Source organism: Hemicordylus capensis, chromosome 3 (assembly GCF_027244095.1).
Source record: "Hemicordylus capensis ecotype Gifberg chromosome 3, rHemCap1.1.pri, whole genome shotgun sequence".
Classification (NCBI taxonomy): domain Eukaryota; kingdom Metazoa; phylum Chordata; class Lepidosauria; order Squamata; family Cordylidae; genus Hemicordylus; species Hemicordylus capensis.
The window spans coordinates 209,768,375-209,794,628 of NC_069659.1; the positions used below are offsets into that span (position 1 = coordinate 209,768,375).

The 26,254-nt window shown below is 42.1% G+C and overlaps 1 protein-coding gene and 1 long non-coding RNA gene across 4 annotated transcripts in view; one reads left to right on the forward strand and one right to left on the reverse strand.

Moving 5' to 3' along the window:
- Positions 1 to 665, reverse strand: part of LOC128350664 (uncharacterized) — a 57,419-nt gene extending 56,754 nt beyond the window's left edge. For 2 of the 3 annotated variants that reach the window (XR_008319366.1, XR_008319364.1), the window contains exon 1: positions 531 to 665. This is a non-coding gene — a long non-coding RNA (uncharacterized LOC128350664). The remainder of the gene's footprint in view (positions 1 to 530) is intronic. The other variant, XR_008319365.1, reaches the window with a different exon arrangement.
- Positions 645 to 26,254, forward strand: PPIF (peptidylprolyl isomerase F). The gene is made up of 6 exons (XM_053309148.1): positions 645 to 1,028; positions 10,873 to 10,903; positions 12,156 to 12,244; positions 18,125 to 18,221; positions 21,278 to 21,353; positions 22,777 to 26,254. Exons 1-6 carry the CDS (start codon positions 645 to 647, stop codon positions 22,910 to 22,912), a joined length of 813 nt encoding a protein of 270 aa, XP_053165123.1. The 3' UTR covers positions 22,913 to 26,254.

The following is a 26,254-nucleotide window of genomic DNA, read 5'->3' on the forward strand; positions in this document are numbered from 1 at the left end:
TAGCTTATTTGCTGAGGAGATTTACAGCCTGCCTTTCCATCTCCAAACTGGAGGTACTCAAAGCAATTTACAACTCAAGAACCATAAAACGAGAAGAACACTAATAAACTAAGAGCAAACAATCATCAGTAGCTAAAAAGAAAAATGAACAAGTCAGCTCTACATATAACACAATTGTATACATTAGACAAATTAAAAGCTTGACTGGAAAAATCAGTCTTCAAACAGTAGGGGGTGGGGGTGGGCGGGAATGGACCCAGTGAGGGATGACTGACCCTCCTGGGTAACCACAGCAGACAAGAACCAAGGCTCCATTTTACCCTTAGTCAGGAGGACAACCCTGTGAGGTAGTCTAAACTGAAAGAGACACTTGCCCAAGACTACCACCCAGCCAAGGAACTTGAGCTTCTTAGCCCATCATTCATCCACTAGACTAGACCAGACCAGACCCCACAGTAAGAAACTATCTACTTAGGGTCGAGTGTGAGGTGAGTGTGAGTGTGTGCCTCTAGGGCAAATCGGTGACTTACCCTGCCTGTTCCCGCCTTCACCACCAGCCCCTTGACGTCATCCACGGCGCAGCATGCCCCTTCCTGCCGCGAGGGGTGCTGCAGAGGCACCAGCGGAGCTCTTATAAGGCGCCCATGCGCACCGAAGGCTTTTCAGTCCCGGCGCGCCTTCTACGTGGATTCGTGCGTTGGCTTGCTGTAGTAGCCGCTCCGAACTTTGGCTCCGCTTCCACCCTCGGGACCCTCTTCGTCTGCCGCCTCGCGCCTACAGTCGCAATGCTGGCGCTGAGCTCGGCTCGCCGCTCCCTGCTGCTCCTCTTGCAGCAGCCTCAGCACTGCCGGGCCGCCGTCGCCGCTGGGGAGCTGATGTTGCTGCGCGTCTCCTCCGCGCGCGTCCTGAGCCCAGCCCCCAGCAGCCGAGCCTGCAGTGGCCAGAGGAGCGACGGCGAAGATGACAACCCTTTGGTCTACCTGGACGTGGGAGCCGACAACCAGCCCCTGGGGCGAGTCGTCTTGGAGGTACGCGGCGCGCCGCTCTCTTCCTGGTGGTTTCCTCCCGCTGCCGAACGGGAGTGTGCCCCCCGGCGCCTTCACGGGTCTCCAAGGTGCCCTTGGCCTTGGGCCGTGTGTATAAGGGCCCTTGAGCTAAAGGGGGCTTTCAGGTGCATAAGGTTGGCTGGATCGTGCCCGCGACTTGCAGAAAGGGATCCGAGTGGCTCACGCTTTAAAAAAGAAAGCAAAAGTTTGAGTTGGTTATGCCCCCTTTTCAGGAACGGGGTGTGAATTAAGGCGGCTGATCACGATGGCAACACTGTTGCCATTGGCAAGCTTCCTCTACGTACAAGGACACATTTGATGAGTCCAAGGGAGCGCTTCTCAACATGCAGGGGGAGGCAAGAAAGCATTGCCTGTTGAATTTCTACCTTTTACTTGGATCCTGTCAGGGTACACCTTTTAAAAGAGGCACCTTTTAATGTGGTGATTCTATTTATTTAGCAGGGGGAGAGTAATTGGCCCTATCCCCAATTACTACATAGAATACGCGCGCTGGAGGGGGGAAAGCGGCGAGAGGGGTAAGTAAACCCTTCTCCGCCCTTAAAGGAACCCCCCGAACCGAACCGGCCAGGTCCGGACCAGTCCGGAGGCCTTTAGAATGGTCTCTGGACCGGTCTAGGCCCATCCCTAGCTGGTGTCTATCTGATGTTTCTTTTTAGACTGTGAGCCCTCTGGGGACAGGGATCTATCTTATTTATTTATTATTACTCTGTGTAAACTGCCCTGAGCCATTTTTGGAAGGGTGGTATAGAAATCAAATAAATAAATAAATAAATAAATAATACAGCATGCTGATGAGCCAGCGTGGTGTAGTGGTTAGAGTGCTGGACTAGGACCAGGGAGACCCGAGTTCAGATCCCCACTCAGCCATGATACTTGCTGGGTGACTCTGGGCCAGTCACTTCTTTCTCAGCCTAACCTACTTCACAAGGTTGTTGTGAGGAGAAACTCAAGTATGTAGTACACCGCTCTGGGCTCCTTGGAGGAAGAGTGAGGATATAAAATGTAAAAATAAATAGAAAATTAAATGAATAAACTTGGCCCTGCCCCCCATCAGCAGGCAGAAATTGAACAGGTGGAGCTTTGCCATGCATGTCAGGAAGAGCTTTGTTTAGCTTTATTTCTGCTGTTTAAAGACACGAGGGTCTCTGGGGGGTGGGAGGAGAAGTTGGCAACCTAAGGCAGCTCCTTTAGTCTTTGGAACACCCGAGGAAGGGAGCTCAAAACTATTGAATAGGTTGAATGCATTCCCTTTTCCAATGCCTGATTAGATGAGGAGTGAATGGTTGGTCATAGTTATCGGTGGTGATATAGGAGTGGTGATTTTCATTCTTGTCTTCAAGGTGCCTTTGCACTAGGGCCTGCCACTGAAGAAGACTAAAGCAGTTAGTATGCTTATATGGCATAAACTTCATTGCTTTTGGTGGTTTCTTTTTAATTCCTTTTAATTTCAACTTTAGCCACCATTTTGTAATCATTAAGAGTTACTGGATTATGGATTCACTCTACCCCACTTCTTTTGATGCATGAATATAGCAATTCCATTCCAGTTTGGATTTTATCCCATCCTATCTTAAATGCTCCCTATAAACGAAAAGCTAAAAGAGCCGTTTAGATGAACCTTTACAAATTCCAAGCTAAAGGCCAAATTCACTAGGTACTCTCTCAACAAAGCTTTTCTTACCAAGAAAAGTTCAACCATGCTTCTTGACACGTCCTTAAGGGGAGGAAGTGCCATAATGTGGGACATTGACAGAGAACCTTGTTTCATAATAGTCATTGCATGTGCTTGGTGCTGAAATAACATGGTATTCTGTTTTTGAAATCCCTAGAAATTCTAGACAAATTAATCTGAAGTTAAAAGTTTGGTCTTGAACATTTGCTTTCCAAAAGGAAAAGAGTGGTTTTTATTTAGGATTAAGTTGGTTGATTCCTTATTTTATCTGTGAATTGAAAAGTGGTTCCTTGTTCTTGAGCCATCAGTACAAAATGAAACCTTTTTGAAGTTATTGCTTAGAGTCTTAGGAAAGATTGTTTTGTGCAAGGGTTGCTTGGTTCCCTCACATTCCTTGGAGCCATTCTTATCTTTAAGGATATGTTGCAATGGCAAAGAGATTTAATTATCTTCAACACATTAGAGTCTCTTTTAAAATTTTGTGTAAAGGGGGAAACTTCTGATGTTGAACTACTAGGGCACTGTTTTATCTAGTCAAGGCCATTGCTTTTGAGAACAAAGACATTATAAGCAGGCGTTGTTGGTTACCAAGGGTGCACAATATAGATTCAGGTACCTTAAGTGGCACAGTGGGGAAATGCTTCAGAAGGTTGCCGGTTCGAATCCCCACTGGTCTGTTTCCCAGACTATGGGAAACACCTATATGGGGCAGCAGCAATATAGGAAGATGCTGAAAGGCATCATCTCATACTGCACGGGAGGAGGCAATGGTAAACCCCTCCTGTATTCTGCCAAAGACAACCATGGGGCTCTGTGGTTGCCAGAAGTTGAAATTGACTTGATGGCACACTTTACCTTTACTGCTTATAAGGAGTGTGTGGATATTGTGGTCTGGCAATGTTTGCTTATTATGTGATCAAAGTGAATTGTGCCAAGGATATTTATGGAAGTGACAAGTTAAGCACAAGTAATACAATTAGGTTTAATTTTTTTTACATGTATATGCCACTTCTGAGTGCAGTTTTCCAAAATTGGTTTACAAAAAGTAATTAAAACAAACAAAATAAAAATAAAAACCATTGAGAAAACAGCAACCAGAGTTCTAAAGGCAACAGTAGCGAAAACATATTAAAAAGCAGAGATTTTAAAATAAGTCTGTTAGCATCAAAAGTTTTCTCTTTTTAAAAAAGTGTTCCATGTTTTGAATGTGACCAGGGATACAACCTGTCTGGTCTTCCCAAAGAGGGCATTCCACAAACATGGCTCCACAACTGAAAAAACCTGTGTCTGGTTGTCGCCATATAAATTCAAGACAGTCAGACTGCAAGGTAGGTCTTAACTGCCCCACAGTCAGATTGCAAGGTAGGTCTTAACTGGAGCAGGTTCATATTGACATGGGCAGTCTTTCAGGTATCCCCACTTTAGGCCATATAGGGCTTTAAAGATGAATACCAGCACTTTGAATTTGATTGGAAACAAACTGGCAACAATGAAACTGCCATAGAATGGGTTTCATACTGCTGTCATGATTAGCTCCCATGAGCATTCTTTCAGCAGCATTCTGGAGCAACTGAACTTAAGGCAGCCCCATGTAAAGCACATTCCAGTAGTCTGTCTGGGATGTAACCAGTGCATGCAGACCCTCCTTCTCCAGGTAGCTGGTGTACCTGCTGACACTAGCAAAAGGTACTTCTAGCCACCACTGCGACCTGGGTATCCAAGAACAGAGTCTGATCTAGAAGCACCCCTAAGCTGTGGACTTGGTCCTTTGGGGGAAATGCAACCCCATGTAGAACCAGACGTGCCTCATTACCTGGGTTGCTAGGTTTACAGCCAAGAGCACCACTCCTTGTCTGGATTAAGTTTGTTTGTTGTCCAATTCCAGACCAAATCTGCTTCCACACAGCTTTGAAACACATTGTTTTAAGCTTAGAGTTTGTTTCAGGATTTGTGCACCAAAGTTTTTAAAACCAGCCCTTAAAAAACACACTGCATACTGTTCCCTGCTTTTAGACTAAGCACTACTTGGTTTGTTTCAGAACTTCTAGTTCATTGTCACAAATCTTTACAAACTTTTTTCCCTAGCCAAAGTGCCCCTGGACAGCTTCCTTCTCCAGGCTGACTCGTTGACTTGCAAATCCCTGCCTTTGCTCACCTTCGCAAGTGAGTCATTCACTTGCAAATCTCCCACTTGTCATTCCCACTGTGGTCTAGAACTGCAGAGAATTCCATGAGCTCTCACCGGTAGAGGCAGAAGGTTAGGTCACTATTCTGTATCCAAGCACCATGGCACCTAAGCTTTGTCGTGGGTTAGAATAGCTCCCAACAATCCATAAAGTAGACTATGCTGAAAGAAAAGTCCTGTTCACACAATATGTTCAATGCACATACATTCTAGCCCTATGCAGACATTATGTCAGGCATTTGTATGACGAGTGTACAGTATACTTGTGTTATGTTGACCATAGGTACAGCAGTTGATTTCCTATTTGTACCATGCATTTGAGGAGCCTATTCACAGGTTAATTTTTTAAATGAACGCAAACGGCTGTTCACGCAAAAACATGTATAACTCTAGAGAAGTCTGGACCCTTGTACAATATAATGTCTGAATAAGGTTTTTTGTCTACAGTGTATGTCTGTACAGTTATTCATACTTGTTTAACATACTTGTCCGTATGCTGCACTTAAGGTGGCCTGTACCAGGCTCATTTCTAAACTGAAAGCATGTACAGTCATTAACATAAAAATGTGTACAGACATCTCTCTGCTTGTACAACATAATGTCTGTATAGGGCTACAATGTATAGTCAGTCCAATGTCAATGGGCTTCATGGCTGAGTAAGGTTTTGAACTCCAGTCTCCAAGTCCAAGGCAATCTTATTAATGTCTGCATAGGGCTACATAAGACCACAATGGTCTAGATAGATGTATCCACATGTGTGTATTCCCAGGGTGAGCACCATATAGTTCGATTTTTTTTATTTATCAAATTTGTACACCGCCCCAAACTTTCATCTCCGGGCAGTTAACAATAGCATAAAACAAGTTAAAAACATATACAAAAACTTAAAACAATTTAACAATTTAAAAATAAACCAGAGATTAAAACCTAAAACAGTTAGGAAGCTGAGAAAGCTTCGGTGAACAGATGGGTTTTCAGGTGTTTTTTGAAAATTGCCAGAGATGGGGAGGATCTTATCTCAGCAGGGAGCACATTCCACAATCTAGGGGCAGCGACCGAGAAGGCCCGTCTCTGTGTAGCCACCAAACGAGTTGGCGGTAACTGGAGATGGACCTCCTCAGAGGATCTCAATGAGCAGTGGGGCTCGTAGTGAAGAAGACGCTCTGTTAAATACCCAGGGCCTAAGCTGTTCAGGGCTTTATAAGTTATAACTAGCACTTTGTATTTTGTCTGGAAACCTATTGGCAGCTAGTGTAGCTCCATCAGTAAAGGAGTAACATGGTGTCTCCGAGATGACCCAGAGACTAACCTGGCTGTCGCATTCTGAACCAACTTAATTTTCTGGACTACGTACAAAGGCAGCCCCGCGTAGAGTGCATTACAGAAGTCAAGTCTGGAGGTTACCAACAGATGTACCACTGTTTTAAGGTCATTGATCTCAAGAAACTGGTGCAGCTGGTGTATCAGCCAGAGCTGATAGAAAGCACCCCTGGCCATTGCCTCAACTTGAGAAGCCAGGGAGAGGTGTGAATCCAGAAGTACTCCCAGACTGCAAACCTGTTCCTTTTGGGGAAGTGTGACCCCATCTAGAATAGGTAGATCAAAATCGTCTCTAGAGTTCAGACCCTTCATAATAAATACCTCCGTCTTATCTGGATTCAGCTTCAGTTTATTCTCCCTCATCCAGACCATTACTGCTTCTAGGCAGGCATTTAGGGAGGATATGCCAGCTCCTGAAGAAGTTGACATGGAGAAGTAGATCTGAGTGTCATCAGAGTACTGATAACACCCAGCTCCAAATCCCCTGATGATCTTTCCCAGCAGTTTCATGTAGATGTTAAAAAGCATTGGAGAAATTACGGAGCCTTGAGAGACACCATACTTAAGCTCAGATTTCGAAGAGCAACAGTCTCCAATCGACACCATCTGGAATCTGTCCGAGAGGTAGGAGCGGAGCCATTGTAAAACAGTGCCTCCCTTTCCCTCAGACGTTCCAGAAGGATATTATGGTCGATAGTATCGAAAGCCGCTGAGAGATCCAAAAGAACCAGCGATGTCACACTTCCTCTGTCAATTCCCAGTTTGTAGATCATTCATCAGGCCAACCAAGGCAGTCTCCACCCCATAGCCCGCCCGAAAACCAGTTTGAAATGGGTCTTGATAATCAGTTTCCTCCAAGATCGCCTGGAGCGTTATGGTCATGTGATTACAACTTGTCAGCAGATTATGTTCCCCCTTCAAACATTGTTTATTATTGGAATGCATAATCGGCAATTGGTGTGCTCTGAAGCAGCTCTGAGCACAGAGTGGGAATTGCCATGGTAGGATTTTGGACATACAAGTTGACCGGTATATCTGAAAGATCAGCTCAAGTGAGAATATAACAAAAGCTTTTCTGCTGGGTCTGTTGCAACTGGACAGGATAGATCTGCGAATGGAAGGGAAGAAGAATAGGAAGATATTTTAATAGACTCTAGATTTTTTCCTTGGCTCTGAAGTTCAACTGAGTGCAGAATGCTGCTCAGTGTAAACTAGTTGTGGAAGATGCCCTTTCGAAAACATGGTTGCCTCTAGGTAAAGTAAAAATTGCCTCTAGATAACTAGGAATGGAACCTTTATGAAAGCTGGTGCTTCCCTTCAGGATGTCAGTGTACCCCAGTGTTCCCTGTGACAGGAATTAGCAGATGTTGTTGACTACAACTCCCATAATCAGCTAAAGACCATTGCAGCCGGGAATTGTAGTCAATGACATCTGGGAATCCCTGTTACTGGGAACAGTGGTCCCAGATATGATTTGTACAATATGTGTAGGCAAAAGCAGATTTATAAATAAGTCAACTGTGGCCTAATAACTTGGTTGCAAGCCTTAAGAGTTCACATTTGTGATCTCATGAATTCATTTGTTAAAGAAATGTACATCAGAACTGGCCACCCTTTGAAACCCTCCCCCCCCCACACACACACACAATGTGTCGGCTTAGAAGATGAACCTGAGTGGCTACACTAATTGGTGCATATGACACAGGTTACATTGGAAAACCATTCTGATATATTTGTAAATGCAAAGTACTTTCAAGATAACTTCAGAAAGCCATGAGTATTAATAGTATGCCATAAATTACCCCAATGCTGCCTTCAAATTATTGATTTTAAAGGCAATATTGCATGAAGCGAAGGTGGCATGTCAGAGGCAAGGTTGTTCAGAAAACTGAAAAGCATATATTATTATTATTATTACTAGTGGTTTTGTAGCCCGTTGGTTAACGGGCGCTAGTGGAGCTCTGCGCTCCAGACGTTCGCCGCCATTCCCTCTCCCGCCACCCCCCGGGTGCTGGCGGTCCTGCCTCCCTGGCTCCTTCTGGCCATGCGCTTCGCGCATGCCCAGAAGAGGCCAGGGAGGCACGGACACACGCTTGGTGTCCATCCACGGACGGACACCAAGCCTTTTATTAGATAGGATTATTATTAATAATAATAATAATAATAATAATAATAATAATAATAATAATACATTTATATCCCACTCTTCCTCCAAGGAGCCCAGAGCGGTGTACTACATACTTGAGTTTCTCTTTCACAACAACCCTGTGAAGTAGGTTAGGCTGAGAGAGAAGTGACTGGCCCAGAGTTACCCAGCTAGTTTCATGGCTGAATGGGGATTTGAACTCGGGTCTCCCCGGTCCTAGTCCAGCACTCTAACCACTACACCACTATACAAGAAAACATTTGGGCAGCGGCTGCAAGCAGATGTCTCTACTTAGAACCCATTTAGTACACCACCTGCTTGAAAGCTGAGCACAGTATAGAGCTAAGCCATACCAGTGCATACATGCATCTACAGGGAAGGCTAAGTTAGTAGAATTCCACTTTATGAAAGCTCTCTGCCTCTTGGGAGGCAAGTTTCATTAACTGTGCAGACATTTTATAAACACACACAAACCCCTCTTGCTTGCTATCTTAGCCCCTCCTCTTCCTCTTCCTGTGTGAAAATGTACTTTCTGTATGAAAATGTCAGTTTTTTGTAATGTGGCCTGTTTTAAAGATACGCTTCCTGAATGTTTTACAGAGGGCTTGGAGGTTAGTTAGGGCTGGGAGAAGCCACAGCTTAGTGACGGGGGAGATCTAGTGTGGGCTGTTCTAAATACACTTCCTGAATGTTCTACAGAGAAGTTGTAGGCTAGTTAAGCTTTCTGTTAAGTAGCTTTCTATTAGGCTAGGGGCAGGAGAGTTTGGTTTGGATTGGTATATCTGCAAGAAACGTTGAGATTTAAAGGAACATTAGCCAGTTTTATTAACGAAAACCTAAGTCGCTCTTTTGTGTTATTTGCAACAGAATTAAATCTGAGAAGTATTAAATGTATGTATTTACTAATCTCTTTTGTGAGAAACTTATGGAACAACACTTCCTCACCCTTTCTGTTTGAGTCTGTCAGAGAGAGGCTACACCTCTCTGTGAGAGAAGCCATCAGCATGTAATTGCATGGTAACCATGAGTGGGTTTTAATGAAATGGGAAGCCATGTCCTTTGGGAATTTTGTGTGAGCTTAGCAGGATTTCACTAGCAGTGATCTCCTTGTGATGGAAAAATGGGATATGTTCTTCTTCATCAACCCGTCTGGATATTTTTCGCCTTCTTCCCTTGGTTTGTTCCCAGTTTAAGAGCAGTCTTTGTTTCCTCAGTGAGGAGAGAGATTCTTTGGTTATATGAACGGAGGATTTTCAGTCATATTAGAGACTCGCTTTTCAGATAGTATGAATGAGAAGTCTGACAGGCATATTCCAGAAAAGTATGAGAACATTGGGAAATCCAGCACCATCTAAACTACTACATTTATCTACAAATAGTGGGTTGTAGCCCATCATTGTCCAGGCAAAGTAAATGAAATATGTCATAGAATATTTTATTAATGTGCTTGGAAAAGGAAAGTAAAAGAACAATTTTAAATTTGTAGGATTTAAACATCATATATTCATTTTATTGAATAATTTCCATACATAGTATATTTGCATCACAGTAAACTTTAAGAAAGATCTTCTGCTTCTCTTTGGCATGTTGTCATTTTGGAATTATTGATCTGATCATTGAGTGTTATAAATCTATTGAGAACAAGAACAATTAAAATATGATCATATATTCAGCATTTCTGCTAAAAAAAGCAAACCAACATTATTGAAAAATTTGACTCTGTATTTCGGTGTAAAAAGTGGTGCATACAGCTAATCTCAGTGGCAGGATTGTGTATGCAAAATCTGATATCTGTAGGTCACTGGGAAGTATGACTTTATTTTGCACAAACAAAGCCACAAGCACACTCTTCAAAATATATGTGTAAGAACCTGTAAATCCACTTTATCATACAAATCTCTCTAACAAATCTCATCACAGCTATGTAAGGCAGGGCTCCTTGAACTTGGGTCCCCAGATGTTGCTGAACTCACATTAACTCCCCGCCAGAATAACCACATGCTGGGGATGCTGTAGAGCCGCAACTTCTGGAGACCCAAGTTGGAGAGCCTCTGATGTAAGGGTGACTTCACATTTAGGTGAGGACCTAAAGAAGGTATAAAGTGTGTTAAAATGCCCTGTTCGGAAGCCTGTTCATCATACATATGGAAGAGCTATGATGGGTTGCTGCTCACTGTTGAGCATACCGTCAGTGGCAAACCGAGGTTGGTTCCTGTGTAGTATGTGAAGTGGCCTATATTGTTAGAATGCCTTTGCCTTAGCATTGAACCTGTTTCATTTGCTAGGCCAGTACAGCTGAATGAGATCATTCTGCATGTATGTATTCAGTAAATAACAGGTTTACTGATCTGTTATGATTTCTGGGTATCCTTGATAGTTTTCATTATGCTGATCTGCCAGTAAATGTTTGTCTCTTTGCAGTATGTTTTGTGTGTTTGTTTTTTAAAGAATTTTTTTTTCTTTTTCTTTTTCCCCTTAATAGCTGAAAGCTGATGTCGTGCCAAAGACAGCAGGTAAGACAATGCTTTTGCTGGTGCTTAATTGGATTCTTAAGTTTCCTTAGATGGTCTTGGCAAGAAGATACTATTATGGGGATGCAATGCTCCAGCTATTCCAAATACTAAAATTGTCAGGCAAACAGAGATAATGGTGTCTAAACTTGCCCCCTCTCACTTAAACTACTCAGTTGATCCCACTCTCATTCTATACAGCATATATTCATTGCTTACTGTTTTTGCATTACCTGTATGAACCAAGTTGTTGCCATTTTCAGTTTCCAAGATTGCATATGCTATATGCAGAGCTTGTCTCTGCTTTCGAAATCACATTTCTTATCAATTCATGGTGAGACTGAATCTATTTAAAGTAATCTTGAATAGTTGAGGTATAAGCAGTTATGGCTGTATGAACCTTAGATTCTCTTCATTGTGTTTGGTGTCTGTGCAAGTCTCTTGTAGAATAGCTTTTCAGAGACAAAGGAGTTTGTTTGTTTTTTAGGAGGAGTATGGGCAGTAATGATCCAAGACCTCAACATGCCAGGCACCAGATGCTCCTCCTCCACCTTGTGCCTTTTTTTTTAAGCACTGGGGAGTGGCAGGTCCATCTTGCCCCGCCCCCAGCATTTTAATATTCTGCTATTTGAGGCAGCCGCCTTGCCTCATTGAAGGACTGCCCTTGGGTAGAAACTTCTGGTGTGTGCATAAAATCTGTCTGCAGTCCTCTGGATCACACCCTTCATTCATTCATTCATTCATACATTCTTTTAAAGTGTTTATGCCACACCCCTCGAGCAAGGCATACTGCTTGGAGTATGCCTGAGTAACAAGGTGCAACATTGTTCTCACTGGGGTAGTAAGCCTGTGTCTGGCCTGTACCACTTCATACCTCAGGTGAAGGTCCAGATGACTGAATATCCATAGCAAACTAACATGGAGAGAAGACTAGGCTTGAACGCTTCTCCCTAACTGGCTAGCTTCCCATGGGTCTTCTATGTGAGCCCCCACCCACAGTATAAAAGTATATAGCTGGACACAGGCATAGCATGTAAGGCATAGACCACAGTGTTGTTTAAGCTAATGAAAATGATGAGCACATATCTGATGGAAACTTTTGGATAGGTGGAGAGCAAAGCAGTTGCCAAGTATGCACCTCTCGGCAATCCAGAATGGCAGGATTATTATTTAGCGCCTGTGATATTAAAGTGCTTTATTGTGTTTTGGTTTTTCTGCTAGTAACACAGCTTTCTCCCCTTTCCCTCCATCACAGAAAATTTTAGAGCTCTTTGCACTGGAGAAAAAGGTTTTGGATACAAAGGATCCGTATTTCATAGAGTGATTCCTTCCTTCATGTGCCAGGTAATCAAACCAAACGTTTTTCCAACTTACCTGCAGTTCAATTTTGCCCCTGCTGACAGGGCAGAGAGACATCTTTTTAAAGTGGTGATTCTCTTACATTTAGCATGGGGAGAGCAAGTGGCCCTGTCCACCCCCAGCACAGCATCCCTACAGTGGCTGTTGCTGGTCTCTCCGCCCTGTGTTTCTTTTTAGATTGTAAGCCCTTTGGGGACAGGGGACCATCTTTATTAATTATGTGTTTGTTTTTCTATGTAAACCACTTTGAGAACTTTGATTGAAGAGCGGCATATAAATATTCGTCATCGTAGTAGATGAATTGCAGTTATCCAAAAATGCTTTCATTGGTGACAGAATCACTGGTGTAGCAGTGGCAAATTCTTGTATTGCATACTCCTGGCACCCACAGAGCCCTATGGTTTTCTTTGGTAGAATACAGCAGGGGTTTACCATTGCCTCCTCCCTCACAGTATGAGATGCCTTTCAGTATCTTCCTATATCGCTGCTGCCTGATATAGTACCAGTGGGGATTCGAACCAGCAACCTTCTGCTTGTTAGTCAAGCATTTCCCCACTGCGCCATTAGGTGGTAGAAGTTATTAAATTGCTTTGTGAGAACTCAGTGAATGCACAGCATCACTGAGTGGTAATGTAGTAGTAATCTTACAGAAGGAAAATGGAATCTTGGTTGGCCTCAGATAGATAAGCTTGGTGTGGTCTTGAGAATGGAGCAAATTCAGAAGGGGGCCACTATTTGGCTGCAGTTACTGCATACAGTATTAATAAGAAAGTTGGTGCTAGCTTATTCATAGACAACCTGTTCAGGATCAGAGTTTTGTATGTAGTCAAGAGGTCTCCTGCGGTGATCTGTTGAAAGTCAGCCTTCAGTACAGTATTAATTACAAACAAAAACAGATGCTTTGACACCTCATAGCTAACCCAAGGCTTGAACCAAAACCTCTGCTCAAGATCCTGTACCAGACACTCTAAAACAAAAAACTTTTGTAGCAGGGCATGATGTCTTTATTTAACAAGGAAACCTTATTTGTGTCATGACCTTATTTCCTCAAGACCTCTGGGTGGGCAGAGCAAATACCAGTACAATTCACTGGAGTGAAAATGGGGCTTCAACCAACAGTTTAGGATTGACAGGGGGAGGGCTAGAGGCTGGAAACTGTAAGTGGACTAATCAAAGCTAAGCCCTAACTTAAATGCAGGAATGGGCAGCTCCCCATATTGTCCTCTCGTGTGTGACGCCCTTGGATTTCACACTGTGTGAAGAACCCCACAACTGAATTGGTTAATATTTGACACATGGAGGTGGTTGCTGCTGTTCATTGTGGGTTATTTCTGGTGTAACATTTCCACAAGTCCCGTAAACTTTTAAAACACAGCAACCGGATATATTGAATTATTTTAACATGGCATCTGAAAAGGCTTGAGGCTTGATTTTATAAAATGTTGACACTCCATAAAGTTACTATGAATATTGTTTAGCAAATAGTTGCATAGCATGAATAAATAGTTTTTTCTGTTCAGCTTGCTTTGAGAAACCTCATGTAAACATTCTGAGCTTTTCTTTTAGCTCTGTTGAAACAAATGGCTTTTTTTGCTTAAAAGGGCCTTTGGTTTCGAAAATGGGCTTTGAGAGTTCCTGTGGAATTCTGCATCTTGACTGGTTAGAGACAAAATGGTGGTATACCTTTTCTTCCTCTTGTTGTTTCACAGTATAATCCTCATTAAGATGCATGCTATTGACGGAGTAGATATTTCAAAGAAAAGTATTCCACCCATCTTTACAAACATCTCACCTAAGAAGTATATACTGCCGTTCTGTTTGTACTGCAGTTAAGCAGACTGAGTCACTGAATTGTTTGACTTGAAGCATGTGTTTGACTTGAAGGAATTTCTCCAATTTGGATGCTGAATAATACCAAATTGCTATAAACAAGAAATAAAGGATTGTATTTTCAAAAAGGGGTGGTGGTGGTATCCAGCTTAGGGAACAGAAGTGACAAGGTGCACATAGTTAAATTTGCATCGCTACTTTGCTGTTGACTGAGTAACTGTAGGCTTTTCACATGGAGGCTGCATTTCTTCAGTGTATCTAGTTAAATAGCTTTTAATGCATTTCAGATGAGACTCAAAGTATGGCCTTGAATGCATGCATGAAACTGCATTTCTGATTCAAAAAAGCATCAAACTGCCAATTATTCTGACTGGGTTCTCAGGGCTGCATCTGGGTACCATGAAAAGGAGCAAAATGTATCTGCATTCTTACTCCACCCCAGGCCCGAAATATCGTCATCTTCTCAGGAGGAAGGAGTAGTTCTTGTATACAAATACAGTCCTATTGATTTTGTTGAAGTAAAAATGAGGATTTAGTATTAGATGCTCCATAAACAGAATCCTCTACATTTTGGGTAGCTGTTTTAGAATAATCCCCAAGCCCATCTCTTGTCTTTCCTTCTGAAAGGAAGATATTTTCTTTAAGGAATCATTCTGCAGTTATTGTGTTTGTGAAGAATCTATGTTAGGATCTCTAAACTTGTATCTGACTGGTGACTTGGAAGTAACCTACATTTAAGTGTGTCTTAGGATTGTAGCATTCATCTTCTGAAACTGTGAGAAGAATGCCTGCCATTCCACAGCTAAAGCATGAGGTCGACATGAAGTCGCTAATTAATACAATTAGAGGTTGAGTCATGTCAGTGTAAATACTTTTAAATGATGCAGAGCATGCTTCCAGGACTGCTCAGGTAGAACACAAGTATTGTGTAATTTATTACACTCCAGTTTCACTCACTACGTAAGTGTTTTGACCTCTTGTGGAAAAGGCTGTTGCGGAGAACTAATACATGATGGCAATTTCAGATCACCTAGCTATCGCATAATGGCTGCAGTCCTAAGAACAGTTGCAAAAGTGCTGTTGTAATCAGTGGGACTGATTTCCAAGTAAACATAATTAGGACTCAGCTGAAATTTAAAAAAAAATGGCACACTGCATGCGAAACACATGTTTTTACAATTGTATCCTAAACAGCTCAGTGTATAGAATATTCATCTCCTGTGGGAGGAGGTTTAATCGTTTTTAGTAGAGGATTTTGACACTCCCGGCCCCGGGTTCTGTTTTCCATGTGACACACTTCGATGTTGTTGTAGAGTTTTTATTGTAGGCTGAAGTCTTGAGCAAAATTTCTCTCTCCCCCCCATCGTCCCAACCCCTTAGTCTGACTGTTCTGCTGCAGCTGCTGCTACAGAATAATCCTAAGTATTCTGAAACTTAGTGTCCTGTATGGTAGTTTAAGAACTGCCACAGAAGAGAACTAAATGAACGCTCAGGTGGCAATATTAGTGATGCCAAATTCTTCCTAGATGTTAGAAGACATGGGGCTGCTGCCATGCTCCTTGCCCCTGTGGTGCTAGTTTCACTCCTCATGTGACATTACATGACATCATGCTGTGAGTGACTCTAATATCACCAGCTAATGATGAGAGGCGGGGGAAACTCATGGCATGACGGCATCACCTCACCTCATACCATGTGTTTAGTGAAACGTAACAGATGAAAAGAGAAGAAGTAGGCAAAGAGGTCTGTGGTTATCACATCTAGTTCCTCCCTAAGAGGTTGTATCCTGTTGGTGAACATTCAGATTTGAAACTATAGAAGCTGAATATTACTTGCATAACAGGTTTGCAATCTGGTCTTTTTCCTAAGACTAGCAGTTCTGATAGTCACTGAAGAGTCTGACAGTGATACGTTGTGCAAAGAAGTGCTCCATAAACTCTTGGTAACCTGTAATGAATTCAATACCAGTGAGGCAGACAAAATGATGCAGATGTGTCAAGATCACTGTTGACCACCCTGTCCATGTAAACAGCAAAAATAAACTATATGTCTTAGCTAAATGTCTAGATTAATTGCAACTTTTTGTATAGCCAGGTGTTTTGCTAGAATTATGAGCAGAGGATCATTTGACCCCTGCTAACTTGGCAAAGAGGCACCTTTTAATGTGGTGATTCTCTTTATTGAGCGGGGGAGAGTAACTGGCCCTATTCACCCCCAGCACAGTACCTCCAGTGACTGTTGCTGGTGTCTATCTTGTGTTTCTTTTTAGATTGTGAGCCCTTTGGGGACAGGGATCCATCTTATTTATGTATTATTTCTCTGTGTAAACCGCTCTGAGCCATATTTGGAAGGGCGGTATAGAAATCGAATTAATAATAGTAATAATTTGGAAGGATCATTTGTTACCTTCATGAAGCAACAATACTTATTCACGCAAATTTATTATTTGTTTATTTGATTTCTATACCATCCTTCCAAAATGGCTCATGTGTTCCATATATGTGTTCCATATATGGTGTTTCAGAGCCAATTCACACTTGGTATCTTTTTTAAAAACTTTTTAAAAAAACTTTTTTTAAAAAAACCCTCTACATTTAAATATCACAAGTATGTAGTTGCTGTTATCTGGGAATGATACACATGATCAACTGTCTGGGTTTCCTTGCAATAAAATACCACATCAGGAGTCAGGAAAAGGTTAGGTGCCACACATGCATTCTCTTGCCACTTAATGGTTGGTGCCCAAGGTCACTCAGTAAACTTCATGGTTGTTTAGAAATTTGAAGTCTTAAGTCATCACTGGATGGCACACGGACACTCATTGTGCGTGAATTCAATGTGTGTGTTAATTGCTTTGAATAGTTAGTAAAAGCTGTTCAAAGCAATTCACACACATTGGCCAATATCCAGACTAACTCTTGCTGATGTGCCACCTTCAGGGACATAATTTCAGGAGGCAGAGGAAATGGGATCACTGAAAACTGAAAATACAAAACACCAAACCTTTAGGATAGAAAACCCTGCTTCGTCAGCTCAATGCTAGTCTGTGAGTTTCTTCTCACGATCTGTGAGAAGGGCTCCGGGACGGTCTGTGGGGAGAACGGGTTACATTTACCCTCCCAGCAGATGATCTTCTCCCCTTCTCTGGGTGGGCAGATCGCCTGCACAGACCAGCAGCTGCTCCCAGCAGCTCCGAGTGTCGGGGTGCCAGGGCACGCCACTGCACATAGCCCCATCCCCTGGAGCTCAGATAATGGGGGATCCCCCTTCCCTGTGTGTGCCAGCCATGGATGCAAGCTGCAGCTGACACACAAGCAAATAAATGGAATAAAGAGGGTGCTCCCTTAACCTCATTTAGTAGAGTGGCTAAATAGGCGGGTTTGCCACTGTGGAGCCACCAGGATCAGGCCAATTCTTGTGGTTCACATGTACTTGCAAAACCAGGCTGGGCTCCCTTAGCCCAGTTTTGCACGTGCATGTGAATAGCCTCAGTATGTCAGCCACCAGCTTAGTAGTACTAATACAGTAGTTGAGCAGCCCTGTAAGGTAATGAAATGTTCTCCTCCCCAACACTCACCTAGACTAGCTGATGGGAGCACTGTGACAAACAAGGTTCTGTATTATAGATATTATCTGACTGTGAGCTTCAGTTGGATAAAATTGATACACATCATATATGTATATGTAAGCCACCAAATGGCACAGTGGGGAAATGCTTGACTGAACTGCCCTGTGCCATTTTGGAAGGGCGGTATACAAATCAAATAAATAAATAACAAGCAGAAGGTTGCCAGTTCAAATCCCCGTTGGTATGCTTCCCAGACTATTGGAAACACCTATATTGGGTAGCAGTGATATAGGAAGATGTTGGAAGGTATCATCTCAAATGGAAGGGGCAATAGTAAACCCCTCCTGTATTCTACCAAAATAAAACCACAGGACTCTGTGGGTGCCAGGAGTCTAAATCGACTTGACGGCACACTTTACCTGTATATGTATATGTGCATAACCAGACAAAAATGGTTTTTTTATCAGGGTGGCGACTTCACTAATCACAATGGCACAGGAGGAAAATCTATATATGGCAGTCGATTTCCCGATGAAAACTTCATCCTTAAACATGTTGGACCAGGTAAGCAAAGTCGTCTCCCCACCCCCACCCCCCGTTTCTCTGGCTCTTGTCATGTGCCACTGATAAAAATAGATGCCAGAGGTTGGAAAAGGCCTGTTTTGGATTTCCAAAATGATTCACCTGGTATTGATCATATGATAAGCCTACAGGTATGAAGGATAGTTTCTGAGAATGACTGTATTCATGACTTTGGGGCTTCAGGGCCTGGCATTAGTGCCTGAAACTTAATCTGGAGACCTGACACAAGTAACCCCACTCTAGTTGTGCTCTAAACATGGCTTTCAAATTGTAATTGTGAATATGGCTTGGCTGGGAACTATGGGATGGCTTTTGCCACCATTTCGCCTGAGGCAGTTGTGCCTCTGAATGTTCTGAACTGTTTGCTGGAATCAGGAATGGGCTTAATGGGTAAATGGAAATGGAATCTCAATCCAAATAAAATGAGTCATTTGTTGGTAGGAGGCAAGGTTGGTCAAGGAGTTGATATGCAACCTAGACTAGAAGGGGTTCCTGCTGCCCCTAAAGGATCAAGTTTCTAGGTGGTGCTTTTGAATGCAGCTTTGGCCATGGAAGACACAAATGGTGTCTCTCTAACCCAGGACTGCTCAACTTTGGCCCTCCTGCAGATGTTGGCATACAATTCCCATAATCCCCGGCTATTGGCCACTGTGGCTGGGGATTTGTAGTTCAAAAACAGCTGGGGGGCCTAAGTTGAGCAGGCCTGCTCTAACCCAAAGCACCTGTCAGCTTAGTAGCAGCCATAATCCTTCCGGAAAAATCTGAGCTTGTTTTGCTAACCTCCAAATCAGACTAGTGCACTGGATTGCATGTGGAGTTACTTATGAAGACCATGGGAGAGCAAACTGGGTCACAATATGGCAGTCAGATTATTTTGTTTGGTTCCCATGCAACTGATCACCTCCCCATGCTTAAAAGGATTTCAGTGGCTTCCAGTGTGTTTTCAAAAGCAATTTAAAGAACTGGTTCTTACCCTGACCCCAGACTGCTTATGACTTTAAAGGTATCTCCGGGGCTGTCAGTTCTCACAGGAATCTCCCCTTACATAAAGGAGGCCCTACTCTAAATCCTTCCCCTGCTCTGGAGGCTCCCATCTTCAGAAGCGAGGTGGCTGGTTATAGGGGACCTCAGTGGTGGCACTCAAGCTCAGGAATGTCCTTTCTAGGCATATCTGTCCGGCACTTACACTCTTGATTTTTAGGAGCCTTAAAAATGTAACCTACCCAAATCTTTGAACTTTTTGCTGGGTCTGTACACACAGCTTTTAGTTAGAGATGCACAAATGTTTCCACTCAAAATGAGCCGTTTCATGTGTTCCAAGCGCGAAACAAAACTACCATTAATTAAAGGGCCTATTTCCAGCTGCTTGGAACTAAACAACCCCATTTCTAGTTGAAACATTTCAAGTGCCATTTTGGAGGCCTGTTTTTCCTTTGCTAATTGGTTTTCTTACACTGACTTGGCCTACGATCTCCTTGCTTCTTGGTTGGCTTATCATACAATCAAGTATTGTCATGGACAACTGTGCCCCCATTAGCTGGGGGAAGGGTGGTTGCTCTAGTTGAGCTTTTATGTCTTTGCTGCTGCTGTGGCACTTGTTGCAATAGTAAACAGTCATAATTGTGTGTGAGAGAGCAACTTCTGCCAATGACATTACTGCAGCCCAGTCACTGTGGCTGGTAGTGGATTCTGGGTCAGTGATTATTTTTTGCCCTGTTCCCAGAGGGCTCATAATCTAAAACACCCCACACATCCAAACACCAACCCCTACTTCTGAAGTGATGCCATTCTAGGCTGAACAGGGACAGTTGCTCTCCTTCTGCTAGATATGAGAGCCACCTCCTTAAAAGGTGCCCCTTTGCCTAGTTAACAGGACTGGGACATTAATCTATTTTGACAGCATACCCTGTGTTTGCATTGGTATTTCATATGACATGTTACATAGGAAGCTGCCATATACTGAGTCAGACCATTGGTTTATCTAGTTCAGTATTGTTTTCACAGACCGGCAGCGGCTTCTCCAAAGTTGCAGGCAGGAATCTCTCTCAGCCTTATCTTGGAGAAGCCAGGGAGTTAACTTGAAACGTTCTGTTCTTCCCAGAGTGGCTCCATCCCCTGTCTAGAACCCAGATGTTCTAGGACAGAGTTCCTACCTAAGCCTTAAATAAGCATCACAGCATTATAATTTGAAATGGTTGGCGTGCATTGGCTATGTCGCAATAACTGTTTGTCCTCTTCCATTAATGAAGGAGATCGAAGAGAGCTGGTCTTATGGTAGCAAGCATGACTTGTCCCCTTAGCTAAGCAGGGTCTGCCCTGGTTGCATATGACTGGGAGACTAGAATTGTGAGCACTGGAAGATATTCCCCTCAGAGGATGGAGCCACTCTGGGAAGAGCATCTAAGTTCCAAGTTCCCTAGATAGAGCTGAGAGAGATTCCTGCCTGCAACCTTGGAGAAGCCGCTGCCAGTCTGTGAAGACAATACTGAGCTAGATAGACCAATGGTCTGACTCAGTATATGGCAGCTTCCTATGTTCTGTGTTCTAAGGGGGAAAGATGGTCCCAGAACCATATGTTCCTTTCATCTTTCGAATTATCCTCACTAAAAATTCTAAGTTTTGAAAGTGAAATTGCTTTAAATTTCATTGTTTGTCTCAATTATGCAATTCAGCTCAAAATCTAGCTTCTTTTTAAAAGTAAGATGTGTGTGCTGTTTTGCAAAAAAAAACTTGAAAAAGTTTGAAAACAAGGCATAAAAATATGTGGCCATAGAGGAAAAGGAGAGATGAAATCTTGAATTTCTGGCAAAAACGGGGAAAAGAAATAATTGGTCCATCTTGTAGAAGTTCACTAATAAACATGAATGAATGCCTTCCAGCACAATATTGAAATATTTAGTACTCCTCAGAATGGAATATTTTGTGAAATCTAGTATCTAAATACAGTACACAAGGCAAAAAGGAGCTCCATGCAAAACATGCTGAATTCTTCTTATGTCTCTATGGTGAAGTCTGAATCACTGTCATTGCTGTTGCAGGTGTCCTCTCAATGGCCAATGCTGGGCCCAACACAAACGGATCACAGTTTTTCATTTGTACAGCCAAAACGGATTGGTAAGCATTCTGCTCAACATTTGTTAAATTGCCTGGGTTGTGTTTCTTGTTGGAGCGTCATAGAAGGAAATGAGGCCATATAGTTGCAAAAATGTATTGAGTTCATAGAGGACCACCAGTGGTGAAGCCATTGCATTTGCTTTGGCTGAACCCACTCCTGAAAACCCAGGGCCCTTTTACTGGGATACATCCTCGTAGCTGCTAGCTCCAACTTTAGTACATTAAATAATGCAGGATTGAATCTTTTTGACATAAACTCTTAGGGCTGCTAAAATGCATTCCCATTTGAACAGTTTTGGGAATGTTGGTGGGTACAAATAGAGGCCAGAGTGTCCATCCATATAGTTGATGGCAATGTTACTTGTCCTTACTCTTAATTGTCCTTATGGTTTTGTCATATAGCCAGATCTCATTGGCTACATGAAGGTAACATGAACCTTTATTGGCTACGATCATCTTAGAGGGCTAATGTAGAAGCAGCAGTTTAGTGAAGCAAGCACTCATGGAAAGCAAGCAGTGAGAGCAGTGTGTGTGTGGTGGGTGGTACAGATGTCTTTGGAGACATTTTCTTCTTATCCTACTCTCCCAAAAGTTCCCCTCTACTTGCAGACAAACCAGCACTTACAAAATATGTTGTTGTGCCAAAGGGGCAAATGAAACATCAGTATTCCCAGTCCTCAATGCTGTTGCTTAATTATGCTCAAGCAAGAATTAGATATTATTCTCTCTAGACAACTTTCCTTCAGGCCTAATGTAAGGAGCCTTGACTGTTTAGTTGATTAGCCCAGACAGTATTAAGGATTTGAGTCTTCTGACGTGTGTTGTCTTTGATCTGCTCTGGTAAGGGTTTAGTCAGACGCCGTTGAGATACTTGTGGTCTGCATCATGTTTTGTCCTACAGCTGCTCTTCAACTTCCTGTCAACATATAAGTGTCCATTTTGTTGGAATTTCCTGGTCTTATTACCCTGCTATTTCAACTAACTTTCTGGAGCTAATCTACCTTGTAACAGCATCTATGCTGTCAGTAAATTCTAGCTTGGCTGTTGTCTATGATTTTATATTCTAGTTTGCTGGCTGGTTGCAAACAGTGGTTTGGCAATTCAGACTTCATGCCAAACGATAGTTGAGCTTTCTTAACCATTGTTTGGTGTGATGTCTGTTCTGTCACTTGTAAAATAATTCTTTCAGGAGGAAATTGCCCCTTTCCCCAAAGTTGAATTATTCTCATGTATCCTTCATCTCCTACTGCAAGCAGATAATTAGATTGTTGCTTTTTTCAACTACTATTTATATACTGCTTTTCAGCAGAAGTTCTCAAAGCAGTTTACATTAAAAATTAATAATTTTTAATACTGTTTTATTCATTAAAAGCAATGCAAAACTACTTTTACATTTCATACCCTGTTTGTGTTCATATTGCAGGTTGGATGGAAAGCATGTGGTGTTTGGCCATGTGAAGGAAGGGATAGAAGTTGTGAGAAAAATTGAGAGCCTTGGCTCCAAGAGTGGGAAGCCTTCTAAGAAGATAGTCATCACTGACTGTGGCCAGTTGTCCTAATTCAAACTGCACCCACCTCACCGGAGAATCTAGAATGCAAAAAGGAATAAATGTGAATAACTGCACATTTCTCATGTGAATTTGAACTCTGTACAAAGAGCGCAACCCTTTGAGCCATGATAAGGGACAATGAAGTGTGTGAAGAATTCCAGTTTTGAAAGATCATTTTTCAGTCTAATTTAGTTGTACTACTTTTTATGTGTATTTAAAATCTAAAGGTTCTGTGAAATGCTTGATGGAAAATGGAAGAACAAAGGCTGCAAGCAAACCTAACTAGTATTTTTGCAACTAAATAATTTAAAGGTTTTCTTGTAGTCTAGTTGAGTTAGTACTTGAACTCCTATTCCAAATGAATATATTAATTTTATTGTCTTATTTTATTATGTCAAATGTAGGTAGCTAAGTGGTTAACTATGTTGACTGGAAGTTCAGATGATCAGTCAAGAGGAAAACATTTCCCCCTCGGGTCCATTCTGTTTGGTAGCAGATATAACCCAATCAACTTATCACCTTGGATTTATATTATTGAGGATAACTTGACAACCAGAAGGGCTAAGGATCCTTATTCTGCAATAATATTTCAATGTGAACTACATAAATAGGTTTGGTGAACTTCAGGGTGGATTGATTTAAATTATTATTTAAATCACCAAGAAAAACCTCAGTTTAAATCATTGATTTAAATCAAGGTTCCCACTGATACTTCACATAATAAACAATGGTACAAATCTCATCACTAAAACATGTTACTATACACCTCAATAGAGCATTTTCTTCATCTAGGAGAGTACACTTAGTGTAATTTTTTAAAGATGATTTTTACTAATTTAGGAAATAGTATGTAATACTTATTACCTGTGTCAAGCTGCCCTACATCTCCTTGATGCACTGCTTACATCTGACACATCTCTTTTTACCCAAGGAAGGCATTACTTCAAAGTGTTCCTCGATGGGGTGTCTCCTGTGCCCTAAAGCTATGACCATTTTTCAGTGGCTAACTGGGGGGCAGTACAGGAAGCTGTACTGAATAATGCCTTCCTCCCCCTGCCCTGCAGTGTTCTTCTACTTCACTCCCTTTCCTATATATTTTGTGTCTGTCTTGGCCCAGGCCCACCACAAAGCAACCACCCTACTATCCAACCTGTGTTTTTGCACATGAAAAACAGGCTTAGGAACAGAAACTGAAAGCCCAAACATTTCCAAAAGCAAGAGCTGGTATGGGCACAGCTAGGCAGACTAGAGCCATTTTCCTGAGATGAATACCCATGTTTGGTACACAAGTCCATGTGCATGATAGTCATCAATACATTTTTAGAAAACTATGTGTTAGTGTAGCATATTTGTGATGAGATTTAATTTTAACCATGTTACTTTTTACATGAGAACTGGAAATTCTGGTATTTAGAACTGGTATTTAGTTTTTAAAAATCTGATTTAAATAAAACTGATTTTTAAAAAAAAAAATCAATTTTTATCACTTCCTACAACTCCCTGAATTTTTCCTATACATTCAAATGTTTAGAAAGGAAGATAGTTAAGTTAACCTTAAGCAACTGAAGCAAAATTAATGCTTGTGGCATAAGATGTTAAGGCTTGAATCCTGCCAGTCAGGGGTGGGCAAACCTGGCCCTCCAACTGTTGTTGAACTACAGCTCCCATCACCCCCAGCCACAATCTGTGGCTGGGGATGATGAGTGTTGTTGTTGTTGTTGTTATTATTATTACATTTATATTACATACTTCCTCCAAGGAGTCCAGAGCGGTGTACTACATACTTGAGTTTCTTCTCACAACAACCCTGTGAAGTAGGTTAGGCTGAGAGAGAAGTGACTGGCTCAGAGTCACCCAGCTAGTATTATGGCTGAATGGGGATTTGAACTCGGGTCTCCCCGGTCCTAGTCCAGCACTCTAACCACTACACCATGCTGGCTGGGTTGTAGTTCTAAAACAGCTGGAGGGCCAGGTTTGCTCACCATTAAGGAGACTTTGCTTTAAAAAGTGGGAACTAGCCAAATCTGCTCCACAGGTAAATGAACTGTTGAAATCCAGCAATGGAAATGGCTTTCCTTTCATACATTTTTGTTCAGCTTTTTTTTTTAATATGGATCCACTGTGACAACTTCTTACTTGAGTGAACTGTTGGCATTTGCCCCTAATATAATACCTATGGCTTATTTTAGGGACGAAACTAGATTGGATGTATCTGCAGGCATCACCTGTATCACCATGTATCATGTTAAACCCGTAATGGCTGAAAGGCTATTAGGCATGGATACAGAATCATGCAGGGAAAGGGAAAGTCTGGGCAATTACCTATTCCTAACCTCTTAACTTGCTTCACACTCAACTTTCATCATGTAAAGAAAACTGAAGCAAGCTGAGATTAAGAAACCTTGAAGTTGAGCCATGGCTCATGTGGGTCCATCTGCACTATAGGTGTATATGTACTATGCACAAGCACACACCCCTAGAGTTACCAGAGCTCTTTGTGGAAAGAAGAAAAGATTAAGCCAGTTTGTGGTATAGATATGTCCTGTACCTCAGGATAAGTGGACCCACATAATCAATAAAGGGCTGCACAACTTTGACTCGCCTGCAGATGTTGGACTTCAACTCCCATTCTCCCTGAATATTGGCCTCTGTGGCTGAAGATGATGGGAGTTGTAGTCCAAAACCAGCTGGAGGGCTGAATTTTTGCAGCCCTGAATAACATTGTCACTACCTCAAGTATCTAGTACTATGTTCAGAGTTCACTGCAAGCCCATAGTGACTAGAAGTATTGAGCAAGGACATGTAAGTGAAAATTTGTGGGATTATCTGTACTTGCAGAGGAAGGTTGCTGATGACTATCTGTGAATTTATTTACCTCTTAAATGGCCATGAGTTTTGCAATGGATAAAAGTCCAGCCAAGGTTTGTGGAGCTTACAGTTGCTTGTGAACTAGGCATGCCTCTGCTAAAGGGAAACTTAACATCTTACTAAGCTGTTTCTTGGCCTCAACAAAACTACCTTCTTAATTTTTAATGTAACCTCAGACTACTAAGCGATGCACCTAAATGTTACAGTGAGCAATTAAAATGTTGAAACTCTGTTGCCATGTGAATGTATTTCTGTTGCAAATGGCGTTGTTGCAGGTTGAAAATTCTGTATTTTGCACTAGATCCATGCATATCATGAAAGGTTGAACAATGTTTAAGAAATTATGCCTCTGTAGTGTTCTTACATTCTTTGGAGTTTGAAATATTCAATCTAACTTGCTTAGCTTATGTTCACTATCAAAATAAATTGTATTTTTGTTACATGTTCTCTTTATATAAAATACCTTTTTTGTAAGAATAAGAA